Source organism: Carassius carassius, chromosome 3 (assembly GCF_963082965.1).
Source record: "Carassius carassius chromosome 3, fCarCar2.1, whole genome shotgun sequence".
In the NCBI taxonomy this organism is placed as follows: domain Eukaryota; kingdom Metazoa; phylum Chordata; class Actinopteri; order Cypriniformes; family Cyprinidae; genus Carassius; species Carassius carassius.
Window position 1 is genome coordinate 5,104,908 of NC_081757.1, and position 16,541 is coordinate 5,121,448.

The window sequence follows — 16,541 nt, forward strand, 5'->3', positions numbered from 1 at the left end:
GGGTGGTGGCACAAACCGAACGGTATTCAGGCTCCACCGTTTCATAGCTTCTCATTTTCTTCCCTTCTTTATCTTTCCTCCTTCTCTTTCCCATTTCTAGCTTTCATCCCTCACTGCAATTCGAAGCATAGAAGAGGTCACTTCTGGTCTTATGAGGTGTGAGGTTTACATCAGAACAAAGTCTTTATCTAGGGGTCTCGGATTGAGATTGTAATAGTAAGGGCTCAGACTCATGAATTATATTAGTATACCCTCGTTTGAGTTGTTCAGCGTAAGCCGGCCTGTGCAACTCACCATTTTAAGACACTTTTGTGCTTTGAAGTGGCCTGAAGGCTTGTGGTTTTTCAATGCCGCCCCCTTGAGTCTGTACACAGTGTTAAGAGCATTCTTGGACTGGGATGTGATGGAAAAAGACACATTGCAAATGAGGCTTTAGCAGTGTTTTCATATGTTTATGTTTATAGAATGCTTCAGTATTTGTATATTGTTAGCTGTTGTCACTAAGGAAAGCTTCACTTCATTATTGCTCTTGCTATATAGGGTAAGGATTTTAAATGCACCTCAAACTATTCAATTTGTTGTATAGCCAACTTGCCTTGCACTGTTTATGCTACAGAGATGAATGAGTGCTCAAATCATGCAGCTTGTTGAGGAGAGCTGTGCTATTACTTTTCTAAATGTGTGATTTCTGGTGATGGCTGACAGTAAATAATAAAACTGAAAAAATACATTGAACAAGGAAAACAAGCTATCTGATATCATTTCAAATATCACTTAGAATATCATCATGGACTCATAGGAACTCCATAGCAATATAATATAAATCTAAAAATCTAGTGAAAATGTATTTTATTTGGTTCATATTTTTCACAAATGTAAAAAAATGGTTGGAAGCACTTCATGTTCTTGTTTGACCATATTTAATAATTTGAGGATTCTTTTCTGTCTTAGATCATCACTAAAACATCAGTGCTTAGCACTTTCTATATCACTGGTCAAATCCTTTTGTAAGATAACAGAAAGATGTCCTTCACATGAACCACAATGAATCAAGTCATATGAGTCCACTTTTGGCTGTTCTCCATTCTCAATATCCTTGTCTTTTATTAAAATATAAATAGCTCTCCGTTAGTCATGTTGATAGTGTCAGAAGAGCTCTGATTTGAGAATGGTGACACACTGAGACTGGAATTTGCCATTTCTGAATGCTGATGAGCTGCTATTTTAACTCATTACCAGATATAATATATGACATGTATGAATACTCCCTACCGTACTTTTGTGATTTCAGCTCAGCTAAATGATGACATAATTACAAACAGTGAAAACCATTTATTTATTTACTTATTCATTCATTCATTTTTATGTTCCATAAATAATTTTGACTCATCTCTCAAAAAACGTGTTTACAATACTGAACACAAAGTGGAAGTCATGGGGCAAGGCATTGCTCCAGAATAAATGTTCCTATTCCCAAAATGTAGAAACGATGCTTAAACAATATGCATGCGAGTAGTGTGATTACTAGTCTGATATTGCGAAATATCTATTTGCTAAATGAACTAAGCCAACTAACATTATATATATTCTTTTGGTTATTTTGGTTTCTGTGCCCAGTATTTAAAAAAAATTGTAAATGCAATGAAAAAACAGGTATTGGCCACTCGGCTTTGGCAAGTACCAGAAACAAAAGTATTGATATCAGCCTGTTCTGGAAAATTTTTTATTGGTGCATCCCTACTTGTTATTTATACGAAATATTATATAAGATTTTTATATATATAACGTTTGCATGAATAATCTCATCTGCCTAGAACAGTTGTCCATAAATGTATTAACTTTTGTAAATGTAATTGCTCATTTCTGATTTTAAACGCTATGTAATGTCTTGCCCCTTAGTCGTCCATTGTAACTGCATTACTGTTGAACCTGGAACATTCCTGAAATGCACTGAGCGCATCAGTGTCTAGAAGGAAAGATTTGTTTGGATGGCTGTAAGTTTGGCATTGGTTTAGTGGTGAATACAATGAAAAGGGCCTGCGGCTGAAATTAAAACTCTCTATAAAACAAATCCGTCTGGTTCAATGGCACCAGACAGAATAGTGCATGTTCATGCATGATATCACTCAGTAAACATTGTCCAGAGGTGCTATGAGTCATGAATCTAATTCTATCATTTTATTATGTGCCAACAAAGAACTTCTACCTCCCACCTTCAAAAATCCAATTCATATTCACCTCAGAAAAGTCTCTGTTCCTTTGTGTGTCCATCTGCTGTCCCAATAACTGCCCTCATTCTGTTACACTTCCTCCCACTGAACAAACATGGTGTGTGTTTGTACATGTGCTTTGCTCCCAGCCTACACACACACATATACACACCTCTGTTGGTCTCTGGGATGCTGATGTTAACAAATAGGCTGTAAGTTAAGTTATTATATGGTTTTACCATATTGGTCAACTTCCACATACCTGAGACTTGCATATTGATTGGCATTCTTCTTCTCAATCAGGTTTCCCTCCATGCTCAGAGATGCAGGAGTATTTTATGACATGAAAAGCTCTTTGTTAAAGTTATGGTCTTTGCGAGTTTCTGGGCAGACTTGGGTCAGGTCATTTGATGTGTGTGTGTTTTTGTGGGCAGTAACCGGAGCAGAGGTGCAAACAGCTGTGTGTTATTACACACAGCTACATCAACGACCATATGTAAAAACCCTCCCCTCTCCACAAACACACATCACACACATTCAGTTAAGATGAGAGAGACTGCAGAGATGTCTGCAGGCATTTTCTCCAGCTCTGTAACTTTACCTCTCTCCTCTTTTTCTACTCCTTTACCCCACCGAAGTCAGGATGGCAATTGTTCATTCATGTCTTTTTTTCTTTTTTTTCAGTCGGCTGCATCAGATAGAGGTGAGTACTCCGTTTCAACCCTTTCTAACAAGCAAAATCAATGAGTTCAGGAAGTAGTTTAATGAGTTCTGAAGTTAGCTTTAAGTAGAGGTTGCTATTATAAATGTATATATATATATATATATATATATATATATATACATATATATATATATTAGACTGTTGTTCTGATGTTTGTTGTGTTAGCCAATTGCATTTTATTTGTGTAGTCTTAAAGTGTTAAATTTGTCTATGAAGAGATAGAAGAAAAATGTTACGAGAAGTACAAGATCATAATTTAAGCAAGTGCACTTCATTTGTACACTGAGAATAAAGAAAACACTTTGGAATTGAAATCTGTAGTCAATGACTTTTAGATACACTTTTTTTTACAAAAGTTTTGGGTCAGTAAGATGTTTTTAAAAATTAATAATTAATACTTTTATTTTAGAAAGGATACGTTAAATAAATCAAAAGTGACAGTAAAGACAGTAATTTTACAAAAGATCTCTATTTCAAATAACTGCTGTTCTTTCGAACAGCAAAAAACATGGATTTCCAAAAAAATACTAAGCAGCACAACTGTTTTCAGCGATTATAATGAAATTATGTTTTTTGAGCACTAAATCAATCTTTTAGAATGATTTCCGAAGGATGATGTGACACTGAAAACCACTGTTGGGAACGTTACTTTAAAAAAGTAATTAGTTATAGTTACTCACTACTTGTTCCAAAAAGTAACTGAGTTAGTAACTGAATTACTCTATAATAAAAGTAACTCGTTACCAGGGAAAGTAACTATTTGCGTTACTGTAACAAAAAAAAAAAGTTGCTATATGTCAAAGAACTTTTTTTTTTTTTTAGCAGTTTTCACAAGTCAGTTGAAATAAGTAGAACAGACAGGTGTTCGTACATAACTTTCGAGATTTATTGCACGTCAACAGACAGCAAGAGTTTTATCCTGCACTCTTTGTAAGAAAAGTGTTTTTGGCCACTAGCTTTGTGGATGCGTGTGTCACACATTACATGTACACATTACATGCACGTTCTTGCCTTTGACTACAATGAATTTGAAGTAGTGCTTATATCTCCACCTTGAAAATGCCAACGTTTCATCAGATTGCTCCTGACTCGCCATTTCTGCTGCTGCTGCGAATCTCTGTGTAGCTGTTGCGTGTGTGTGACTGTGTGTGTTTGGCGCTGCTGGCGCGTGTGTGTAAAAACACTGGCTCTGATTGGCTACCATGAAACACATGACTCTGCCTTAGCCAATCATAATCGCTTATCTCGTTATTAACCCACCTGCTCACTCGCTGTGTGAGCCAGGGGTGCGTTCGGATTGCATATTAAATCAATGCATAGTAACGCACCGCATTTAACCTTCAGTAACGTTAACGCCGTTGTAACGACGGGAAAAGTAATTAGTTAGATTACCCCGTTACTGAAAAAATAACGTTGTTACCTAACGCCGTTCTTTTAAACGCCGTTATTCCAAACACTGCTGAACACTGAAGTAATGGCTGCTGTAAAAAATCTAATTTTGCTATCACAATAAAGAAATGCCTTTTAAGATTATTAAACATACGTTATTTTGATAACTTACAATATTACTGTTTTACTGTACTTTCTTGTTTATCTTTAGAGACCTTACAACATATCACACAGTGTCATTAAAACTGTCAGCAGATTTGTCTGAAGGCGGTTATGACAGCGATATTTAGAGAGAAAGCTTTGAGGTTTGTCTGGACTTGTCTAACGAAAAGCAAGGAAAACAAATATTACACATGAAAGGGACCGCAACAGTTTGTAACAAAGATTAAAACAGCACAAGTTACATATATTCTAGCTTTAATCATTTTAATTTTTGTTTTCAAATCAGCAACACTTTAAAGGTTACTCCTCCTCAAAAATAAAATTTTGTCATTAATCACTTAACCACATGTCGTTCCAAACCTGTAAAGGGGGAGGGGGGGGGGACAAAGTCCTTCTGTAGTGAATCAATGTATTTTGGAAGAAAAAATATCCATATTCAAAAAGTAATAATCAATTTATTCTAGCTTGCACTCACAGTTGTAAATGAAGCAGTTCCGTTCGAATGATGTATGAAGTCAGCTTTGCGCATGCGCAGCTCAGATGTGATGCACACGGAAACGCAGCAGAAAGATCAAAACAAAACAACAGTCACTAATTAGAAGTACAAAACAAGGTTTTGTTAAGAGGAATATCGGAGGATTTCGAAAGGAGACTGGTTTCCCTTTGCTAAAGTAAGGAAACTTTGCATGTTATAAAGCGATGAGAATACTTTTTGTACGCCAAGAAAACAAAAGCTGCGCTGCACTGATGCGCTGTTTTCTTTCACATGAAAGCGTAAATACACATAGAAAATGTAACCGTGTGGCGCAGCTCACACAGAAGAGCGTAAGCAGCCTTCGTTCTGCTCATATTCTGCAAAATGGTGCTACGGTGATGCGGAGACACAGAGGAGACAAATTGTTGAATAATGTTGTTATTTTTGTTTTCTTCTCTTACAAAAAAGTATTCTCGTCGATTCATAACGTTACGGTTCAACCACTGATGGCAGATGGACTATTCTGACAGTGTCTTTCATACTTTTCTGGACATTGACAGTGTAAGCCTCCCAGTTTTCTTCCAAAATATCTTAAATTGTGTTCCGAAGACGAGCAAAGCTTTAACGGGTTTGGAACAACATGGGGGTAAGTGATTAATGACAAAATGTTCATTTTGGGGTGGAGTATCCCTTTAAAATTGTAAAATTCTTCTAACCCTAAACCATAAGTAAGGTCTTTTTACATTGATTTTCTCTAAAATGTGTAAACACTGTGGCTCTGTGGCCTTTTCAACATTACCTAGTTTGAGCAAACCTGACCAGCCCAACACAGCAACACTCGCTCAACCAATGGTGTGAGTTTGCAGTGAGACTGTTTGACCAACTAATTTCTAATTGAAGCAAACCTGTTTGAAAACAGTAAAAGAAAAAAAAACTACATTTGTAACACTACTGACTGAAATTATGCAAGTTGATGATTCTCAGTATTTATCTGCATATTGTCATCCTAAAATGAAAAATCATTCCTATTCCTCACCTAATGCCACAGTATTAAAGACATCTCATCTCAGAACAGAGAAGGGAATTTCTTTTAATGAATGAGACCAGAACAGTTCAAGAATCTGAACCTAAATCATCTCATCTCGACTCTCATATTTACTCTTTGTCTTGTCCAGAGCGCAGCGGTCTCGAGCGTCCTGACTGCGGCAGCGTGAGCAGTTTGGAAAGTAATGGTAGTCTGCCCTGCGTTACCAACCATTGTCGCTTCTCAGAGCGCAGTGTTGCATCATGGGCCGCCAGCTTTGAGCGTTTGCTCCAGGATCCTGTGGGTGTCCGCTATTTTTCTGTAAGTACTGGAGTGTGTTTTAGACATTTGCTTATTGTTAACTTAATACAATTCTTGTGGCCTGTGAGCTTTTAACAGGCTTGCCTTTTTGTATATCAGATATTGTGTTGTTTCATTTGTTGACACAATATCATAATGTTAGAGAATAATAGTAAATGCACTTTTCTGTGTTCCTGTAGGAGTTTCTAAAGAAAGAGTTTAGTGAGGAAAACATCTTATTCTGGCAGGCCTGTGAATGCTTTAGCCAAGTTCCAGAACATGACAAAAAGCAGGTAATCATCTGTAACACATACACATTTCCCACAATCACACATATTCAGTCATCTTGCTCAAAGACCCTTAAAGTGATAATTCACCTAAAAATGAAAATACTGGCATCATTTACTTACCCCTATGTTGTTTGAAATCTTAACGGCTTTCTTCTTCTGTGGAAAAATAAAACAAGTATGAGAAGTAGAATATCCTGGTTTCTCAAAAAAAAAAAAAAATCACGACAAAAGAAGTCTTCATGATTTGTGCACAATATTCCAAGTTTTTTTAAGCAGTTTAATAGCTTTGTGTGAGGAAAAAACTAAAATTTAACATGAAGGGTGTCTGTGTATTTCAGTATTATTTTTATACTGTTACAGAAATTATTAATATTTTGAATAAGCTTTTATTTTTACATTTACATTTTCTTTTTAATTTTATTTTAAATTTAAGTAATTTAATGTGGTTTTGTGGTTTTTATTAGTTGGCAGTAAGGCAACCTTTATATATATATATATATATATATATATATATATAGTACAGTATATACTGTATTTCAGTTTTAGTTAACAGGAATCATTGTAATATTTTTAGTTAATAGTAACATCACTGGTGTATGTATGTGTTTAATCGACATGAAGGTGATGAAAGAATTCTAATTTTTTGGGGTAAGTTATCATGTAAAGGGGCAGTTCACCCAAAAAAGAAAACTATTTCATCATCTACTCACCCTCATGTCATTTTAAACCTGTATGAGTTGCTTTCTTATGTTGAACATAAAAAATTTTTTTTTGAATATTGCTGGTAATAAAACAGTTGGGTACCCATTGACTTCCATAGTAGGAAAATAAAAAAAAAAAAATTTTTTTGATCGTATTTTAAACATAGTTGTTGTCTTTCAGCTGTCCCAGAAAGCCAAAGAGATCTACAATCGTTTCCTTTCAAGTAAAGCTACCACGCCGGTGAACATCGATAGTCAAGCTCAGCTTGCTGACGACGTCCTGACAGCTCCACAGCCTAACATGTTCAAACAGCCACAGCTGCAGGTCGATAAACTCCCACATTCACATAGCAGTTGCCATTGTTTGACTAAGCAAACCTAACCTTCATTAAACCTTGACTCATGCCTGCAGATCTTTAACCTGATGAAGATGGACAGTTACGCTCGGTTCCTGAAGTCCACTCTCTATCAGGAGTGCATGCTGGCTGAGGTAGAGGGTCGACCTCTCCCTGACCCCTGCCCGATTCCATGTAGCCCCGCCCCCTCCAAGCACAGCTTCAGCTCTGACCGTTCCACTTTCTCCACACCTAAGAAGGTACTAATCTCACTACAGCAGTAATATCTCAAGAAAGCTTTGTGGCGGATAAATTATGAGTAACATAATAAATGCTTTTGGTTTTTGTTTACACCTGTTTTTTATAAGTTGTCTGTGGTTGCAGAGCAACATTATGATTTGCTGTGTTAATATTGAGAGTGAGGAGTCACGTGCCGATTTGGGTTGATTTGGGAGGGGTCTGAGCTGGTCAGCCATGATGGTAGGACACGCTATCGGTTGCCAGGGGCAACGCCTTCAGAACTTCACAGAGGCGCGACTAAACATTTCAGAGCTCTTTAATTTTTGTGATATCGAGGGGAGGGGCTCTGTGCTATGACAACAACTCCTCACTCTCAGCTGTTTCAAATGACATGATTTTAATGTAATTAATGTATTTTGTTATGAAAAATAATAATTGCTACATCAGTTTTTTAGATTAAATAAACAAACAATATCAAAATATTAATATGAAAAAAAAACTGTTTTACATTTTTATTATAAATACTTCAAATATTTTTAGACTTAAATAATATACTGCAGTTTACATAATAATAATAATATAAAACAATGCTGTAAAGTTTTGGCATTACTGCCCACTGCTTAATTCCATGCTAGCTTTACAGAATACATTTAATGGACTCAATGTATGCTGAGATTTCCTATAGCTTTAGCCTGATTTACTGCTATAGTATTCTGTCTGTCTGATTGTGTCATGTTGTGTTACAGGAAAATAGGAGGCCCAAAACAGGCAGGTCAAGTGATGACCTCAGAGAGAAAAACTCTGATAAGAAAAACGGCTTCTTTTCCTGGTACAGATATCCAAGTATTGGGAAAGGACAGAAGAAAAGAGACGCCCCAGATTTACCTTACAGTGAGTCTCAAAACAATATCTCATCAGCAATTATTTAACCTCCTGTATATATAACATCATATATTTCTATAGATCTGACCCTGTCTGCTGTTGATTTTTCTTAATGAGCTGATGGTGTTTAAGACGTGCAAACACTATAAAGAGTGTTCTTTCAACAAGAAATGATCATAAACAAACAATTTAACAAAACTTGATCAACCTTGAGTGACACCCTTGTTTCTTCAGTGTTCACACATCTCTGTGTTTTGTAGCTTCTGTGGGGTTGATTTTTATGTTTCAGTTTTTATTGCAAAAATTAGTTGTGTTATTTATGTCCACACCAACCAACATTTTTGTCAGTGTCCATCCATAGTTGAAGAATCACTCTTTTGCTTGACATCAAAAGCATAGAAAAATGTCCTTAATTTAAATGTATTGAATTCATGTGACAGCTTTTCTTACAATATGTTTATTTTTGGTAAATTTTTTTACCAGACTGTAATGGGCGGAGGGGGTCTCAGGGTTCTCTGTCTTCTGGTGCGAGTCAAGAGCTCAACACTTGGTCTTCCGGAGGAAAGAATGAGGTAAGAGGATTGGGAGTTTGGGAGTGCACCATTTAGGACAGTAGAGAGTTACAACACTACTTAGACATGAGATATACAAGGGGAGGATTTTCAGCAAATCAAAGGAACAGATAGGGATGGGAACCGAAAACCGGTTCTTATTCAGAACCGGTTTTGTTCTTTAAAAAGAACCGGAACCGTGAGCAATTTCTAAGTTTCGGTTCCGAAAACGGTTCTGGTGCAACACGTGACCAAGCGCTGTGAGCCGCCTTGCGCCGCTGTTCTAAATATTCTGCGTTTCCCGCATAAAGGATGTCAAGAACCGAATAACAGACACACCTCCCTGCCTCTTTAATTACTGAGCACATTGATTCCAATGACGCGCATCCACAAACTCGTTGCGCTGTCCCGTCTTTAATTGCCGAACACATTGTTTCCCACGACTGTATGTGCACTCGCGCCTTTGATAACTGCACATCGTTTTGTCTGACTGTACATCTAACAGCAGCGCGCTGCACCTGCCGCCACTAAATTACATTATATTTGTCCCATATTGTCATTAATATACATACTGGCTTCAACTTGGACCACTAAATAAATAGACTGCTATTGTTATGCAAGTATGAGGGTTAGATTATTTAGTGTACAGGTCATTTCAAGAGTGATAAACAAAGTGATAGAAAATATTTATTTTAATGCATTTTAAATGTTTAAAAATGTGGAAACCACTCATTGCATCACACCATCTCCTGACTGCATTATTATTTGTAAAATAGGGACTTTATGATTGCTGGACTAGCATTACTCAACATTACTTACTAACTTCCAGTAACGCTACATTCAGTGAAGGTAAAATAGTAAAAAACATAGTTCATTTAAATGAAACCAGAAGCTGAACCAGAAAATTTCTAAAAATACCCCACCCTACTTACGAAGATCTGTACACTGTAATATATGTTGCATTTTCACATTGCCAACCTTTAAATTAAGTTGACAGTAAATTATAAACAGTATTGAGCATTGAGTAGTTGAGTATTGTGCATTTTTCCTTGCCCCTATTTCTTAATAATTGTTTACTGATTTTAATGGAACCGGAATCAGAACCGGAACCGTTAGGTGGAACCGGAACCAGAATCAGAACCGGAAAATTTCTAACGATTCCCAACCCTAGTGATCATCCATTACTGAGAGTTTTACAGAGTGCTTCATTAATGAAAATAATAAGAATATAACATTTTTAGTAATTTGACATAATAAAATTAACTGTTTACAGTTTCCAGGCAATGTAGCAACTTGGCATATCAAAAAACTAACAAAAAACTTTGATTTTTTTATAATATTTTGTATGTGTAAAGCAGTGTGAGCTGATAAGTTCTGGTTCTGTTTGGGAAAAGAACATAGAGCGATGTAGCAGGACGTGTACAGTAATGCTGCCTGACGGCTCCAGCGGCTCCATTCCTCTACGACAGGGCTCCTCCATCAGACAGGTGCTGCTGGAGCTCTGTCAAAAACAGCACATCAACCTGGCTGCTGTCGACCTCTTCCTCACCGGAGGAGAGAAGGTAGAGAGATCCTTCACAGCTTTTATAACGTCTCCTTTAGTTATTCTGTGAATGCTAAGATTTCTCTTTTTCCCCCTTTTTTCTCTGTGTAGCCTTTGGTGTTGGACCAAGATAGTATTACACTCAGCTCTCGAGAACTTCGTCTTGAGAAACGCACTTTGTTCAGGTACATTTAGTTATTATCATCTCTCTTTTTATCTATTCATCAGTTGAAAGTTCACGATAATCTCGAAGTATTAAATGACCCAAATATTTGCAACCAAATGTAGTTATGTTGCTTTTTATATTCAGTAGGAAATGCTCTCCAATACCAGTATGTTCTCTTCTCTCCAAGAGCACCATATGTCATAAATGTAGAAAAGACTATCAAACAAATGTGTGCTGTGGTTGCCACTAGACTATAAATAAATTCACCCTGTATGTTATTTTCAGACTGGACCTGGTACCCATTAACAGATCAGTTGGGTTGAAAGCAAAGCCCACAAAACCTGTGACTGAGGTTCTGCGTCCTGTGGTTGCCAAGTATGGACTCCACCTTGGTGACTTGGTTGCAAGAATAGTAAGTGATTGATTGTGACCAGTTACACATATGGCTGGCATACGTTGTGTGTTTTTGCTGTGCATACTGTCAGTACAGGTCTGAATACAGTCTTTATACAAAAGATAGCAATGTCTCATCAAATCTGATGATTTTAGATTCAATTCTTTTAATATGTTATGTCAAATTTTAAACAATAGGATTTCCTGATGTGAAATGTACTGTAAATGCAGCTGGTTCGGTCTCATTGGGCGTGGAGTTATGTGGTATAGCAGGAACGCTGCAGTTTTTCCCCTCTTAAACGTCAAACATGGTCAGCTGATCCAGCTTTTAGAAGTTAATGGAAGACAGCACTAAGCAGAGAGAAATGACTGTGATGGCATGAAACAAAGCCACTTCCCAGCTCCGCAAAGCATGAAAGCTAGTTTATTTTTAGCCAGTGTTCTATGAAGCTTTTACTATATCACAGAGCACAGACGTTCAGCATTAGTCTTCAAAAGCACTGAAGAAGATCTATGTGACACATAGCTAAAACTACAGATAGGCTAAAAGCAGGTGCTAACATTTCAGTCACATAGCAGTGTTTAATGTTTAGAGGAATGTTCTGGTTTCAAAACCAAGTTAAAAACAAGCACAAACTGTGTTGGTGGTGCAAGACATTCCAGAAGATTAAAAAGCAGAAATGTGCAGCTTGTATTTCTGTTCAAGTGCTTATTTAAAATCTTCCATACAAATATTTTGTGTTATTTCAGCTATACATTTATCTGAATAATCCTTAAATCAACTGGAATACTGTTTAGGGTGCACAAACCTTTTGAATTACTGTTATTCTTGTAAATGAAGTTTTTACATTTAAATATGATAGTAACATCATATGGTCACGACAGGATTTGAAAAATAGCAGATTGTAGACAGAAATGTCTTATTAAGAAATGTAGTCACATGTTAACGTGTAATGTTAAAAGTATTATGAGCAGGAGTATAAAGCATTTCGTTATGGTGTGAGAAACAGATGCAAAAGATTCAGTGCGTGAGTGAACTGTTCATGATTCAGTTTGATTGATTTTTAATTTCAGACCTTATTACAAACCCGTTTGACTGATTAGATCAAAGGAGTGATTATTTGTGACTGTAGCATCACTAGTTTTGATTCTAAACAGCTTGTAGAAAACACTAATGATGTGATTGTTGAAATATTATAACATGGGTAACATGATTATCAGGTCGATATATTGTAATCTCCTCCATCAGAGAAGGATTTATTAGTAAATTTATACTGGGGAACAGCTGTTTTTCACTAGGGCTTGTGCCACAGTCTCAGTTGATGCCCCTGATTATGGGTACTGTTTCAAAACAGTATGTATTTAATGTCCAGTGCAGTGTCTCGTCCCATAGTCTTTGTCCTATTGTGAGTGCATTACTGGACTCACTGAGAGATGCATAGAAATGATTTTCTGTGGTTAATCAAGCCTCTCTTTAGACCTTAAATTGTACTGATGAAACTGGAACAGTAAGCTGTATCTGCCATCAATCAAAATTAATTTGTAAAGTCACATTTCTAGAGCAAAAAGTCTAATGTTAAATGCTTGAAATTTTGTAGAGTGGAGAGACAGAGGTTCTCGATCTTGGAGTGCCCATATCAAACCTTGATGGCCTACGAGTTGTACTGGAGAGGGCTGATCCTGCTAAAGGTGTGCGCGCACACACACACACACACACACACACACACACACACACCTTTTGGGTTTTCATGTTTTATAGCAAATTTTCATAGACATACTGTTTTTGTTTGTTTGTTTTTTTACTGTACAAACTGTATATTATATCCTCTAACCCTAAACCTATCACTCACAGAAAACTTTCTGCATTTTATATATATTATATAAAAAAGACACACTGAGGACATTCCATAGATTTGTCTTGTTTTTTGTTTTTTTATAGTTAACCTATAACCAACAGAACACATTCTATAATTTTAGAAATGTTCAAATCAAAACATAACACACACACATACACATACACATACACACACATACACACATGGCCTTGTGCATTATCAAGTTCTCCACTCTGATAATATCAAGTAATTGTGTTCAGGGTAATTTCAACATTCCTTTGGGTAATTGTTTTGTTGTACTTCTCTACCAGCCAAGTCTAAAACACTCAACTCCAAAACACCAGCTGCCAAGAAAAGTCTGCCAAGAGAGGTGAGAGTGACTTCAGGGAATACAGTAGTGTGTGAGATGTCATGCCTGCTTCAATCCTCTACATATCCAATATACTTAAACTGCAGTCATCATGCAAAAACAAAATGCATCTTAAGTTAAATAACATTCTCTTTATGTTACTAACTCTAAGCATGCATGGATGTGGTGAGCATGAACTTCTGGTCACATGCATGACTTATGTTTGTGTTACGTTTTGAGATATCAGTGTGCAGTAGAAATGGCTTTGTACACTGTTCAGACATGATTCCTATTTTATAAAGGGAATAAAACCTTCATGAACATGCCAGTCTATAAGACACCCAGCCCAGGATTCATTAATCATAGCTCATCATTTCTGTCTTCACTGCATTGCTAGAGAGATGAAAGCTTGGCAGGACAACCGTCGAAAGATGGTGAAGACAAGCATCCCCGGACAGCTGCATCCGAGAGGAAGAAAGGGAAAAAGAATCATATAGATGAAGCAGAGGGTACATATTACACACTTATCTCTGACTTTTTATTGTTTTCTTTTTCCATTGTTTTCTGTAAGGACTTAATTCATACTTAACACCTGTTAAAACCTAGTAAATTAAGAAAGTTTGACTTTTTTAGCTTAAAAAGTTTTCATTCTTTGAAATGATTTGATATTTTCCAATGTTATTTCAGTATTATTTATAAAGTATTATAGCATTTATTAATATTTTCTTTCATAAATATACATTTTAATGTTATAAATTTGTTTTTATTTTGAATTTTTTAGTACATTTATTTAATTTTGTGAGTCCCCCCCACTTTAAATTGTTTAATTTCAATGAAAGTTTATAGTTTTGTGATTTTTTGGAATGAAAGCTCAAAAAGATTCAGATTTATTTTCACATTCGCCTTTGCTCATATTTACCAAGGCTTCCAATATCAGTGCGTGGCACTATATATATATATTATAATCATTTAATATATAATATATTTTTTATTAATTTATTATTATACTTTATTATTTTATTTGTTATGTTTTTTTTTTCACAAAAACAGTTTTTATAGTTTTAGGTTTTGCTAATAATAAGAACATTTGATATACTCTAATTGTTTAAATACTCTTCTTTTCTAGAATTCTTCGAGTTACTGAGTCGTGCTCAGAGCAGTCGTGTTGATGACCAGAGAGGCTTGTTGAGAAAAGAAGACCTGGTGCTTCCAGACTTTCTCCGTGTGAACCCTGATCCCGAACCCCAACCCCCTGCCTGCTCAACCCCCACCTCCCATAAACCCGGCCACACCATCACCACCACCACAACCCCCCAGCCTCCTAAACCCAGCTTCTCAAACGGACACCCCCGTGCACCCAGCCCTGACTCGCCCCCTTTCACCACCCCTCTCTCCCCCATCCTACACTCCTCTGGTCCACAGGGTCAGGACGAGGAAGGGCTGGGTGACCTGACTCTTGTGGGGGAGGGTGACATCAGCAGCCCTAACTCTACTCTGCTTCCGTCTCCGCCGAACTCTCCGCCCCCTTATGAAGGCAGCCTACCTGAGGCCAACTTCACTCCTCCGCCATGCTTACACAGGAATCCCAGCCCAGGTATTTCTCCCCGCTGAATAGCTGTGAGTGTGGCAGTGTGTGTGTGCGTGTGGTAGGTGGCATGTTTGAATGGATTCATGCAATGATAAAAGCACACATCCCAAATTCACCTGAAATACACTTGATAGTATTGATCTCACTAGTGTCAACTTCATATTTATACACATACATTACCATTTCAAAAGTTTGGGGTCGGTAACATTAAGACGTTTCTTATGCTCAAAAGGTTACATTTATTTATTTAAAAATGTAGGGAAAACAGTAATACTGTGAAATATTATCACAATTAAAAATAACTTTCTTCTTATTATAATGTTGAAAACAGTTTATATTTTGTGGAAAGCGTGATACTTTTTCAGGATTCTATATGTAGCTATAAACTACATAAGCAAACGTATGTACTATAAACTGCCTGATGTTTAAGAAAAGTATGTGAAACTATGGATTACACACTTATAAACATCGTTACATTACATTATTACATTTGGATCATTGCCAGTTTCTCTGTACTGTAGACTATTCAATTAATAAGGCATCCATTTGTCTTACTTGTTTTGACGCATCCTTATGAAAATAAGACACACTGTAGATCATGTTGTAATCTGAAAGTGTTCACATGGGTGTATCAAGACTGTGTTGTAAATAATCATTTACAAATCTCTCATATTCCTTGTTTGTTCATTTTGGACATTTCCTTTTGATACAAACTGTGCAAATGTGTCTCTCCCCATCTAATCATTGCCTAGAGTGCGATTCAACAATGCTGAATGTGAGATGTTCAGTATTACACTATTTCACAATACACTTTGTAAACACCTTAAGATTCAAGCTATACACTATGTTCTCAAACAGTCACATTGTTGATTTGCTTGCCACCCTGTTTCCTTTGTAATGATCATGTTGATTCTGTCAATCTGATTAGATCTAATAAATGTTAGCAAAATCAGTCTAGACTTGCCTGTGATCTTGTTTGTCATCCTTTTACTTTCCTGTTGTTGTCATGTTTCTTTATGCACCTTTCCTTACTTTTCTGCATCTGAACTTTTTTCATTCGTGATAGCCTTGATTGCATTTGAAAAACATTCTGGAACTTGTTGTTCCAGGTGTCTGCAGACCTGAAATAAGTCTGAAACCTCAAAGCATGTTTTTGCACAAAAAATATCTTTCCAACTTACTGGGACTTTTAAGTTAAGACGACTGCATGAAACCTCACGCAACTTCACAAATATTTTATAAAGACACCTTCCTAAAAGAGTGCTTGTGCTGAGTATTTAACAATGAGGACATACTGCCACCTTGTGGTTGGATAGTCATTATCAAAGTGGCGTTGCTCACAGTCAGCGTAACAATAAACAGTGAACATTTTTACTATTCATTA

General features: G+C 36.6%; 2 protein-coding genes across 5 annotated transcripts in view; one reads left to right on the plus strand and one right to left on the minus strand.

The window, feature by feature from the left end:
* cd248a (CD248 molecule, endosialin a) overlaps positions 1 to 16,541 on the minus strand; it is a 140,158-nt gene that overhangs the window by 65,991 nt on the left and 57,626 nt on the right. The gene's annotated exons all lie outside the window — the stretch shown is intronic.
* Positions 1 to 16,541, plus strand: part of rgs12a (regulator of G protein signaling 12a) — a 33,668-nt gene that overhangs the window by 16,157 nt on the left and 970 nt on the right. For 3 of the 4 annotated variants that reach the window (XM_059526082.1, XM_059526107.1, XM_059526098.1), the window contains 14 exons: positions 2,895 to 2,913; positions 6,136 to 6,305; positions 6,485 to 6,577; positions 7,457 to 7,600; positions 7,688 to 7,870; positions 8,597 to 8,741; positions 9,216 to 9,304; positions 10,639 to 10,845; positions 10,938 to 11,011; positions 11,278 to 11,404; positions 12,984 to 13,074; positions 13,532 to 13,590; positions 13,967 to 14,078; positions 14,696 to 15,163. In XM_059526082.1, coding sequence (XP_059382065.1) covers positions 2,895 to 2,913; positions 6,136 to 6,305; positions 6,485 to 6,577; positions 7,457 to 7,600; positions 7,688 to 7,870; positions 8,597 to 8,741; positions 9,216 to 9,304; positions 10,639 to 10,845; positions 10,938 to 11,011; positions 11,278 to 11,404; positions 12,984 to 13,074; positions 13,532 to 13,590; positions 13,967 to 14,078; positions 14,696 to 15,163 — 1,981 coding nt within the window. The remainder of the gene's footprint in view (positions 1 to 2,894; positions 2,914 to 6,135; positions 6,306 to 6,484; positions 6,578 to 7,456; positions 7,601 to 7,687; positions 7,871 to 8,596; positions 8,742 to 9,215; positions 9,305 to 10,638; positions 10,846 to 10,937; positions 11,012 to 11,277; positions 11,405 to 12,983; positions 13,075 to 13,531; positions 13,591 to 13,966; positions 14,079 to 14,695; positions 15,164 to 16,541) is intronic. The other variant, XM_059526090.1, reaches the window with a different exon arrangement.